General features: G+C 42.2%; 1 protein-coding gene across 2 annotated transcripts in view; it reads right to left on the reverse strand.

Moving 5' to 3' along the window:
* znf385c (zinc finger protein 385C) overlaps positions 1-9,182 on the reverse strand; it is an 81,579-nt gene extending 72,397 nt beyond the window's left edge. For both annotated transcript variants that reach the window (XM_041817047.1, XM_041817046.1), the window contains exon 1: positions 9,056-9,182. In XM_041817047.1, the coding sequence (XP_041672981.1) occupies positions 9,056-9,065 (10 nt within the window). In that variant the 5' untranslated portion in view covers positions 9,066-9,182. The remainder of the gene's footprint in view (positions 1-9,055) is intronic.
* Positions 9,183-13,016: the final 3,834 nt, after the last annotated feature.

The raw sequence follows: 13,016 nt of genomic DNA on the forward strand, positions 1-13,016 counted from the left end.
TAGTAAGCAAATGAATTCAATCACCTCTCTTTGGTAAGCGGCTTGATAAATCCCTACAAAGTCGAGTCTGGCTGCAGCCACTGCGAGCAGCTTTATAGATGCAGAGCTGCTAATGCATCACTCCCATTGACTCCGTGCTAGCCCTGAACACAATCGTCAGCCTTGAGCAAACAAACCCCAAGTCAGTGGGGTTGTGGGACTCCATGGGGAGCATTAAGGAGTATTTTTCCTGTGCTGGCTCCAATAGCTTTACAAATGTATTCATACAGTATGTCCACTGAGAGAAGCCTCTGTAGAGTGCTCATGCTTGAGGGGAGTGCAGGAGATGCAAACTGGTAGGGCAGTGAGGGAAAAATGCAGGTCCAAGAGGACAAGTGGTGTGGTGGTGCCATAGAAGGTTAAAGAGAGTGCAAGATGAGGAATCTGAGGAACACCATTACTAAGACCTGCTCCACCACATAATGGACTCTTGTTACACAGATTACCAATCACAGCCACTCTGATTACCAATCAACAGTCAAAGAGTGACTATGATGATTCAACAGTCACAGAGCTACTCTGATGACCTCTCAACAGTCACAGAGTGACTCTGATGACCACTCAGCAATCAATAGAGTAACTCTGATGACCTCTCAACAGTCACAGAGTGACTCTGATGACCATTTAACAGTCACAGAGTTACTCTGATGACCTCTCAACAGTCACAGTTACTCTGATGACCATTCAACAGTCACAGCTTGTCAGAAAATTGAACTTTCATTTAGCAAGCACCCCAGCCCTGCTTAATTTTAAGTATCATGGACTATCTCTTACTACTACTGACTTGATGTTCAATTCTGTAAGAGCTCAAGAGTTCAATTTCTGTAAAAGCCTAACCCCATATTGGCATAAATGAATCTACTATGTACTAATTGCTAATTAATCTATTTACCATTTTGTTGTTGATAATTAATCTACTCACTGTAACTCAAATATGGTAAGGAGGCACTCTTGTAAAAGCCTCACCTCATATGCACATTGCACTAATCAACTTTCTGAAATGATCTTATCTACCTCACGTAAATTTTACAACATCCCTGTTTGTTTTATACTTTTGATCATGTCTCATCAGCATCCTTGCGCCCTTTGCATATTGCAACTATATTATTAATGCACATGGACTTATCTAGAAGAAATACCTACACAAGCTTGTACATATTCAAGTCTTAAATTTTATAATCTTTTCATTTTTTTTTTCTTATATTTAATGGTTATTCCATTCCATTGAGAACAAAGCTAACCTGAGTCAAATTTCTTGTTGCATAAACAAACTTGACCAGTAAAGCTGATTCTGAAGGTCCAGGAAGAAGATGTCACTCTACTGCAATTAGAGAGCAAATCTGACACAAAAGATTGAGTAAAACTGAGCATAATACACCTTCAGTCTTAATCATGACACTTAAATGGAACATCTCTACCATCGAAGGCCGATCAATCAGCCATGATTGAGTCAAACACGGACATGATGCATCCCTCAATGCCCAGAAACAAATCCACTCTCCAGCCCTAATCAATTTTTCAGACAGCCTCGTCTTGAACAAATCCACACACACACACACGCACGCACATGAAACCACATCACATCGATGATTAGCTTGTCCCACTTAATCACTTCCTATTAGAGACACCTGCAAGGCTGCAGCAGTCTTGTGTGATTATGTGCAATCATAAAAATGTCACATTTGAGTGACAAGCAGCATGAGAGGATGCAGATTTACACCCTGGGAAAACAGCTATTCTCTTACATTTAAGAAACTATTTGTATAAGTCTTACAAATATGTATTTTAAAAAATGTTCACACAAGACTCAATTTAATCTCTCTACATAATTTTGCATATGCTACGCAGGCGTATGAATACACACCAGCACCCACACTGGAGCCTATCTGCGGTGGATAAAAGACATCCCTTATCAGCTTCCTCATAGAGGAGCCGGGAATGAAGGCATTTACTCAAATGAAAGAGGCAGCTTTTGGAGATAAGCCGAGAGAGACGGAGCTCAGCTAAGCTTTCAGATTGGACTGGGCCTTCAGAGGGAACAGAGGAGGATGGGGGGAAAAACAGAGGGAGAGGACGCATGGATGTACGGATGGATGGATGAAAGATAGGTGGATTGCCGATGAAGTGATGGGAGGCTACGCAGACTGTGTTGTGCTTTGAGGAGGAGTTTGTGGCTTTTGTCTGTGATGGAAGTGCTTATATAAAGCCTATTTAGATGATGTGGGTGTGAAAGGTATTGTGTTGACCCTGCTACTTTGTCTGCTCGGGCGTGCACAAGCCCGTCTATGCCTCCTGTCTATCCGTGTGCTCGTCGCTGGCCCCGTCTGCACAGAAAAGCTGGCACGTCTTCTGCACCACGCTGGGCTGCGAGCCGAGCTAGAATAACCCACTTCAAAGAGAGCCATTGTCACACACTAATGTGGCGAACGGCAGCTAGCGCCGCAGAAATCAGCACACGCTGAGACTGGATATTCCCTCTGAGTCCCTCTGAGACAAGGGAGAAGAGGGTGGTGTGGGAGAGCAGGGAGAGAGAATGAGGTTTGTTCACAAACACACCGCTGTGCCAACATTAATCATGTAGACTCTCATAAAATCATTAGAGCTCATCATTCGCAGTCAGGCGCTCTCCTCTGACAAAAAGACGCCAGAATGCCAATTTCTGTCAGCTAACACACACGCGCTGACACTACACACACCTTTGTAGTGCAAAATATCAACACAGAGGAATAAGACATCTGATCTAACAGGAGGCTAGATGATAGGAAATGTATTTATGTTTACAGCTTGTACACAATCTACACTTTTTATATATAATTATGTTTAAGAGCCACTTTATTTCTGTACCTGCTGCTCATTTTATCTACTTATTCCTGCATTTTCACTTACAGCACCCACAGCAGGCCTGTTACACAATGCATTTCAACTGTTAATTGCATTTTTAATACATGTGTGCAAGCCTGCTAGAATTTATGCCTCTGTAGCGTGGATCCTCCTTGATGAATGTGCGTCATATATTGGCTAAGTAGGCTTTTTAAGTGCAGGCTCTGCCAGTTATAGTGTGGTTGCGTGAGCGTGCACAGAAAAGGCTTACTATATTAAGGCTTGCATCTTGTGTTTGTTTGCACTGAAAATGCAAACCATATGTTCTGGTGATTGCATTTCATCAATTGATTTATGCATATTTCTTTGTTGTTGTTGAGGCAGAGCAATTCAGAGCTGAGCTCTTGTGTGTGGTTGTCCAGCTGTAGGCTATAATTTATGAAATGTGATGCATTTTTCCAATTAATTATAGCTTGACCATTCTGAGTTTTGCTATGTGTATTGTGGTTTATATTTCTAGCTGCTCGTGCATGTTAAAGCAAAGCTTCCCACTCCTCAAATGTGCAGCTTTCCCTTTTTTCTCTTGTGCATGCACATGTGCATTTACTTTAAGGATGGGTTGTGATTTTCTAACCGCTGTAATTAATTGCACCAGTGGAGGGATGTTGTGGTACAGGCTGAGATCAGAATCCTGACCACTAACAAAGAGCCGGAGCAAAGACAGCCATTAGAGCTGGATCACCGCTTCTTCTGTTTACACTCGCCACGTTTACACACTAGCTGCACTCTATTATGTGCGTCAGACCCTGGAGGATTGCAGATCGGTGGAAGGGGCAGCAGGTTGTGATGGCTGGAGTTGACTGTAAAATCGATGCCCTTTGCTGCTCCCCCCCCCACCTTCTGTGTTTGGAAGGCTGGTGCGCTTTTATACACCGTCTGCTTTGACGTCTTAGAAATGCACTTGAAACCGCAGGGGAGTTCAGCAGGGGGATCTTTTTAGGTTATATTCTCTTTGTGTTTCAATCCTCTCTGTTTCCACCTGTCTCCAGCTTTTCTTTCTGCTTCTTCTCATCTTCAAGCTCCTGCTCTTAAAGGCCTTTAACTCTTCTCTCGCCCATTTAAGTCAAGGTCAGAACATCAAGTGGAAGACCGCTCTGCCACTTGAGCTCAAAGCTACATCACAAACATACAAACAAGCACATACAGGCGGCACTGGGTGGTGATGTGTTACTGCTTCCTGTCATGGCCTTCATCTTTAGCCTCAGCACCCGGGGAACAGGAGGCTAAGTGGCGAGGTTTCTGTGCCGATTGCGGTATGGGACCATTTCTCATGTTGTCAGGGCTCCCGCTGGGCTTCACATATGCCTGCAGCTCTCAGCATCCAGAAGCCATCAGTTCAGCCGGCAGGCCAATCAAACCCACGCTGTCACTTCAGTGGAATAACTCTGACTGTCACTCACAGGCGGATGTTTTCCCCACGGGGGGCCTAAGGGCAGGAAGGGGCACGTACAATCCTCGCATGCTAAAGCTGTTATGTGCAAAAGCAGACACATAGTTTCTGTCACAAGACAAATCACACTTACATATTAATAGCCTCTACCTCAAAGGGCATACAAGTGTGTGTGTATACACACAAAGAAAAGATCTCATGAATATCTATGGAGGTCATGGCAACAAACATGGAATAGGTGATTTTTCAGTAACTCAATTAGCATGTGACCTCTGCTCTTTGCTGCCCTTTCAGTCACAATCCAGGCAGAAAAATCAACTCTGAACACTCAAATTAACATAGAAATGTGTGTTTGCCCTCCATTTATAAAGTGTAGTCTATAATGCCCATACAGTCAGCAACAGAGGAGTACTGAAGAGACACAACAGTGGCAAAGTCCAGGATGCTATCAGACAATGTCCCTCTTTAATGAGTAAAAGAATAAAATTGTAACAAAAATCAATGAGTAAAATAACATTTAAGCCCTTCACTGACCTAACAGTGTAGTCTGTTAACAGCTGGATTTACAGCAGACAGATGTCAAAATCTTCTCCTTGTCCAAATCCAAGGCCTACATATCCCACAATCCAACTCTGATAATGTGGGGGTTATAAAAAAGTGAAATCAATGCAACCAAATGAGAGGTATAAGAACTTTTATCTCATATGGCGTTCCTCCTAGTCAAAATCTGATGCCTACATTACCCACAATTCAATTCAAAGAGTCTAATGCCTTAAAAAAGGACCAAAATTTATGTAGTCAAGCCAGTGATACAGTTGTTTTCATTTCATGCAATCTTTTTGTCCAAATACAAGGCCTATGTTACCCATAATTCACCTCTGATACTGTGGTGTTATCAATGCAGCCAGTGATATAAGCAATTTAAATGTACACTGTCCTTCCAAGTCAAAATCTGGTGCCTACATTACCCACAATTCAACTCTAATAGGGGTGGTTATAAAAGCATGATATCAGTGCAGCCAAACCAACAATATAAGCACTTTCATCTCATACAGTAGTTCTCCTAATCAAAATCTTGTGCCTGCATTACCCATAATTCAATTCAAAGACTATACTGCTTAATAAAAAGATAAAACTGATGCAGCCTAGACAGCGACCATGGTTTTCATTTCATGGAATATTCTCCTTGTACAAATCTACGGCCTACACTACCCATAATTTAATTCTGATAGTTTGGTGGTTATTAAAGGATGAAATCAATACAGCCAAACCAGCGATATAAGCACTTTAAATGTACAATGTCCTTACAAGTCAAAATCTGGTGCCTACATTACCCATAATTCAATTGAAGAAGTCTGTTGCCATGTAAAAGTATCAAAATGGATGCAGCAAAGCCAGTGATATGGATATCTGTATTTCATGCAATCTTCTCCTTGTCTGAATTGAAGGCCTAGATTACTCACAATTCAACTCTTATAGTGTGGTGGTTATAGGGCATGGTAGATTTAATTATCAGCTATATGATCTGATGTATCTGAGCTAGCTTTACACAAGCTACCTGAGTGTGAAAAGATGGTATATTTAGTCCTGTAGAAGAAAAAAAATGCAAGATATCAATGTTGTTATAAGAAAAAAGAGGTAATGTGCAGTCTCAGCCACATATACTACCATACCAACAATCCTTGAGTGTCCCAACCACGTGTCTGATTTGTGGGGTTTCCACTTATTGTGGAACATGTCAACCAAGATGGCCAACGAAGGCTAGACTGTTGGTGATGACAATACTGTACAAGCTACAGCAGAATGAAGTGATAAGTGCTCAACAATTCAACTGTAGCAGCCTGATGCTGTGTTAAATTTGAAGCGGCTGTAAAAGTGATACATTTGTTTAAACTTTTTACTTTTTAAAATCTGGTTCCTACATCACCCAAGGTGTAACCTGACAGGAAGAGTTAATGATTCAGGTGTTAGTGTAGCAGCAAAAGTGAAACCTGAAGTTTGCTTTGAAACAGTTCAATCCTGAAGAAAGAAATACTTTAAACATTCTCCACAATGGCCTTAAAATACAAGGGTGATGCTCTGTGTCATGAACACAAGGTGTGACTCATGTTCTATCACCAGCTCTTCATCACAAACCGGCTCCTGAATGCTCTTAAACATCAGGAGGTCGATGATAACTCACAACACTAGAATCCGTCTTTAAGCTCACATCACTCCTGGACCGATCTCTTCAGGGAAACATGAAACGAGATCAGAAAGAGCTCCTACAGCAAGAAAAGCACAGAAAGTTGAGTGCTAACCCACCCTGTTTCTATTAGTCTATAACGCAGCTGCCTACTGCAATGAAACATCAACTTTAGTATAAAAGTGACAGAACACCAGTGGGAGAGCATAAAAATGCAGGTCTATGAGAAGCAATAAATATGAAATAATGTATATAGCACTTTGTGGCATTAGCAGACATTTCTTACGTTCTTACTGGAGAGTTTTCAGGGACTAATGAAAAATTTTAAAAAAGTCACTTTGACAATGCATTTGTCATTTCAAGTGGATGTTTGTTGGGCTAATAGAGCAGTGGGTTATTCGTTTCTACTGTGTGTGTGAGAGGGAGAGAGAGCAGGTAGAAATGAGCCGAGCAGGAGCTGGAGGGCTGCCACCTTCATCCCTGCGGCCCACGAGGGATGAACAAAGAGACAGCAGGCTCAGGGAAGTCCATCCATCATAATGTCTTGTAGCCTCTCACACTTTGCTTTTATATGCATGCTCACACGCGCTCCTGACACAGACCCAAAGCTGCTTTAACAAAAAATGACAAAAGCAAATCACACATGAGACAAGAGGACGGTTTGATGGAGAGTCCACTAAAGCCTTCGATTATTCCTTTAGTTAACCCCGCCATTTACACCCCCCTCCACCTGCATCAAACACCCCCCCTTACTCCACACTAAGGCAGTTGGACGCTTACATCTCAAGGTCAAGGGCTGCCTTACATTAAGCTCAGTCTTTAGAAGAGGAAACCAACATGGCTTTTTAATACCTTACCTCTAATTTCCCAAAGAGTGACCCCCCTCCTCCCCACCCACCTTTTAATGGCTAGACTGTAACCCTAACCCCATGTAATTAGCCCTGATCAAGCTTGGGACCCTGTTTAGCGCAGATTAGCCCTGCTTCCCATGCATTCCCAAGCCACCCCCACCTTCAGATCCTGCAGATAAAAAAGCAGTAGAATTGCACCCACTCCCACTGGGGACAGGCCTGTAATCAGGCCTCCTACAGCCCTGCAACCTGTCTCCGGCCTGGGGGGACAGCGGGGGGCCGTGAATGGATGGGAGATGAAGGGAGACAAGGTTAAAACCCTGACACCAGATGATTTTCCTCCACGGCCCAGCAGACGACATTTTGGTTGGCGCTGATTTCTTTGGTGCCCAGTCTGGAGAATTGCTGATGCGGCATCCATTTGCATGAGTCATTGGCCTGTACGCCGAAGCCATTTTAAGGGTAGCGACTTCTCAGATCAGCCACACAACCTTTCTTATAGCTGGATCCACCACATCCAGAAGCCCGTGTTTGAATAAAACCATTACATCCAAGTCAGCAAACAAGGCTATCAGCATATTCCCTTTGGTTCTTTCTAATAATCTCATCCTTTTCATTTCCACACTCTAGTTTTGAAATGGCTCAAAGCTCGGTGCAACCGGCGGAAATGCTGATGAGGGAGAATAGTTGCAATTTGGTCAGAGAAAGGAAAAGAAGATTGAGCAGCAGCTATAAAGCAAGGGTTAAGTATGGTAGCACACAGCAGCAGAGGTCCATCACTCAGCTCAGCCTACACACAAAATGTGAGCCTTCATTCTCCCATGTAATCAGTGCAGACAGAGCTAAATATGCAAATGAAGATCTCTGTAATCTGGATTTAGTGATGGCATCAAATCTAGCCAAGTCTTAAAAATGCTTTACAATCCTTTAAAACTTCAGTATTCAAAGAGTCAGTGTTGGAGATAAAACATTAATTATTCTAGTGGAAGGCTGAGCATAAATATCATTTATTGTTTAATGCTTGGTCAAAAAATGCGCACAATTCCTTGAGATTCCTCAGTGACCCTTTACGCATAACCTACCATAACCCCCTTTACACTGTCAGATCAATTCTGCTTTACAAAAAGCCAATAATTCCACCTTAATCAATATATATCGAGAAAGGAATCTGCCGTCTCTTTCTGAACAATATAATCGTTAATTTCCATTTAAATCTTGACAGATAGGCTCACTCTGAGGGGGCATGCAGGTCATATCTCTGCGGGGTCATGTTTCTGAAAGCTTTTTCTGACATGAACACTTCGATACAGATGAAAAAATGTCATCAATTTCGATGAAGCCTTGATCTTTTATTTGAAGTTAAATTGAAGCTGTCGTCTCAGCGCCACTCACACTTTTGGATTATTTTGGATCTGAGCTCCACTAAACTTGATCAAGACTGTTCCGGATTCCGCTGGCGTAAAATGAACCATTAAAAGACGACATAAGGAGGCTGCTGCTCATTTCCACTATAAACTTATTCTAAAAATGCACTCTTTGGATACTCAGCGAGAGCGCGCGTTTCATTTTTTACCTGATTGACCGCGTCTTTCAGAGCGCCTATTCAGGGTTTTGAAAGACATTTTAACATTTTCTGAGCTCAGTCCTTATATTTCAGCCATCTCTCTAATTCTCCAAAACGGATGTCTTCACATCATGATCAATACTCACCGATCAGCATCGTGCGTCCGGCAGCGTATCCGCGTCTCTCCAGCTCTGCTCGTGTAACCGTGCGTAAAAAACTGTCAAAATTTTACGCACTTTTATCCCCGCTGACACAGTCCATGCGCGACGCACATGCAGGTGCGATCGCCTCTAAAAGAGCCTAAAAATCTGTCAGAATTCGCTTGACTTGGATGACAGCTCTTTTTTTTCAAAGCGATACTGTATCCCCTCTCTCCTCCGTCTTTGGTGACCAATCCCCGAGAAATGTCAGATCCTTTGGATGCGCCTTATCCTCAGTTAGAATCCCATCGCTCGTGCTGCTGCTCCGCTTGGCCTGAAGGAGGCGAGGAATTGGGCTGTTGTAGAAGGGATGGGTGTAATTGCCTGCTCTCTCTCACTCCCTCTCTCTCTCTCCCTCTCTCTCTCTTTCTCTCTCCTCCTCTAAGTGAGCACCTTTTTAACTTGACACACAGATGGGGAAATCAGCTCCTACTCTTTCTAGTACTAGTGCAACTTCTTGTCAAAGTTATTGTTTTAGAGGTCAGCTGTGTTGGAACTACAGCCACAGAGGAGAGTGAAAAGACAGAAAAAGGACAAGAGGAAGCAGTGAAAGGATTGGAGTGGCAGCAGTACTGTAAACATTAAGGAAAGAGAAGAATATAGTCTGAGACAGGTTTCCATTCGTGCTCTCATAAGGATGATTTGTGTGCTCTTGTCAAGGCAGCTGCCTTGTGTGTGAGTGAGAGCGACTGTGAGTGATGCCTCCTCACAGCCATCTCTCTCTCGCCAGTCTGCTCCCCCTTTGTGTCTCTTCTTGTCGATGCATCATTTGGTGAAGCTGACACATATTCCGGGACTCGGAATTGGCTTGAGAGCACACGGAGCCTGCTCGTATTAAATCTCTGTTTGTTGAAACGGTGTATGTGCGGAGGCATGGATTGGGTTGAAGAGCCTCGGTGCAATGCTAAGCTGTCCTGGAGCTACGCCAAAGCACATCTCCCAGGGTGCTATCAGGAACTTAATTACAGCATTAAATTGCTCCCTCTCCGCCTTTTTCTCTCACTCTCAGTTCACTTCTTCTTCTTTTCCCTGCTCGCCCTATTCCTGCTCCCCTCTCTCTCCTCAAATTGTGTATCCATCTTATCTTACAAAAGCTCTCTCTCTCTCTATCTCACTGTTTTCAATCTCTTGTTGCTCTTTTTCCCTTCTTGCATTGGCTGGCTGAGCAGAAACACTCACTGGTGCTGCTGCTCTCATACCAAGAGTGTGTAAATGTTCCTGACAAGTTCCTCTGCTGTCTCTATTGTGCATTTAAATTCCTTATTTACTTCTAAAATCAATTGATAGCGGTGATTTTCAGTCAGTTTGTTAGATTGCAAGTGTGAAAACAGAGCATGAAAGGCCAGAGCTCAGATCCCAAAAGGAGACTTTCCTCTAAACATGAAATATTGCCTCTGACAGAGTGTTATGTGGGGGGTGAACTACCTTTCCCTTCCGATCCAGCTTTTCTGTTTCCTCGCAATTCACAGAGGCAGCAGTGGACTGAGCCGCTTTTCTCCCCCGGGGGGCAGAGAGGAGGACACAGGGGCAGCTGGGTTCTCCCGCTGCCTCATGCCAACCATCAGCTCGGCTGCCTGCATGGCACACCAGAGCTGCGGCTAATTAGAAACGCGGGAAACACTCCAAGCTTTACATCAGGTCTGCTGCAGCCAAGATGATTTGTTGATGCCAGTTTGTTGTATAGGTTAAAAGATGTTGTTGAGTGCATACAGGAAAACACGGTTACATCTCTCAGTGGGGGAAGTCTTAGCACTTGAGGTCAAATTTTCCCCTGCAGCATGGTTAACTTGTGCAGTTACTATTTTGAGTCTTGCTGCCTTGGAGAATTATTTTACTAAAAACTTGCAAGTATGAATGTATTTGGAGTACTGCTGGGTGTCTGGAAATATTACAGAACACACATCAATATATTAGGTCTGCTAAGGGTTGCATCAGCTATGTATAAGTCGATATTGAATGCAAGGTGAATGTTTAAATCAGACCTGTTACCACAGGTGTATAAAAACAATCACCTAGACATGCAGTCTCCATTCACAAACATTTTTGTGTTGCAAAATGTGTTGTTCTGAAGAGCTCAGTACGTATAGTACTTTGATGGATGCCACCTTTGCAGTAAGACAGTTCATGAAATGTTATCCCTGCTGGATATTCCACAGTCACTGTAAGTGATATTATCAGAAAGTGGAAGCGTTTAGGAACAACAGCAACTCAGCCACAAAGTGGTTGACTGTGTAAAATCACTGCTGATTCCAAAGCTAAAGAGTCCTGAACTTAAACAGGCATTAATGTTAGCACTAAACTGAGCGGTATGAGATTTATGCAACGGGTTTCAATGGCTGAGCAGCTGCAAGCCACACATCACCAAGACCAATGCTAAGCATCAGATGGGCTGGACTGTAGAGCAGTGGAAATGTGTTCTGTGGAGTGACAAATCATGCTTCTCTGTTTGGCAGTCAGATGGCGGAGTCTAGCTTTGGTGGATGCTGGGAAAACATTACCTGCCTGACTGTGTTGTGCCAACTGTGAAGTTTGGTGGAGGAGGGATAATGTAATGGGAATGTTTTTCAGGGGTTGAGCTTGGCCCCTTATCTCCAGTGAAAGGCAATTTTACCCCTCTGAGCCCTAAGCTATTTTCTCCCTTTTTGTTTCGCCTTGTCTTATTGTCTTAAAAAGCTTGTAGAACACTAACTCTGTGGTACAAATTTAAGCTCTAAACATCATTATTTTCAGGACAACCTGGACTTTAACAATATGTGTACTGCAGTAATGTCACCTGAATTTTTAAGAAGTTACGAAACTATAAAGATAAAAGAAAAAACTTTTCACATGTGGCACACATTAAACAATAACAACCAAGGTTTTGTTGCTCAAACTTGTTTTTCCATCTCTTGGGGACCAAAAAATGAAAAAAATAATCATTCTGTGCCAAAAAGTCTTTAAAATATTCACAAAAACAGGTCTAGCTAAGGCAAACATAATGCAATCTAATGTAGCTTTGTTTATTTTAACTTTAGCTATGCAAGTTATATAGCCACGCTATGTAGCTAACTTAGCTTTGGTAGCTTAAGATTTAGCTACATAAACTATGCATCTTATGCAGCTAATGTAGCTTTGTTAGCTTTAGATTAAGATACATTCACTAAGTAGCGAAATTTGCTATACTATGACATCTACGTAGCTAACTATGTAGCTTCATTAGCTTCAGCATAAATGCTCTACAGAATGAATAGGCATAAATTCTCCCAAAAAGAAGACTGGAGGCTGTTATAGCTGCAAAGGGGGAAACACCATATTAAATATGGTGACTTTTTTTTTTTACATCTTTCACCACAAGGTGAGTTTGGCTTTATCCTGTTCAACTGAAGAAGGCTGAGGAACACTGTCCATTTGTATATACAGTCTATGATGCAGCCACATGTGGAAATAAAGGCACAAATGCCAGTCTTTGATGTCAAAGTTCTACTCCATACAAAAGGGATATATGACTCATGTGGAGAATAACATTTCTTTCTGTTATCTTGAGTCTTGAAACAGTTTTGTCCTTAAAAATACTGAACCAAATTACAGTGAAAAAAATCAAATGAATGAGTAACCTTTAACTTTTTTTTCAGGTGTCAAGAATAGGAATAACTTAACACGTGTGACTCAGTGTGGGTTACCACTTAAAAGTTCAGAATGAATTATGATGAAAATTTTTGGCATCTGCAAAGGTTTCTGTGTCTTTAGAAATGTGTTTTTTTGTTAATACCTTATTCAAGTGACTGTGATTGACATGAAAACTTTTATTTGCATTTACTTTGACCGTTATGACTTGCTTTTCAAACTGGCAGAAAGTTCAAGACTTCCTGACTAAAAAAATGTGTCATTGTTAAAAAGAATCACTTCCATTAGTCATTTCTAGTTGCAA

Source organism: Cheilinus undulatus, linkage group 21 (assembly GCF_018320785.1).
Source record: "Cheilinus undulatus linkage group 21, ASM1832078v1, whole genome shotgun sequence".
NCBI classification, from domain to species: Eukaryota; Metazoa; Chordata; class Actinopteri; order Labriformes; family Labridae; genus Cheilinus; species Cheilinus undulatus.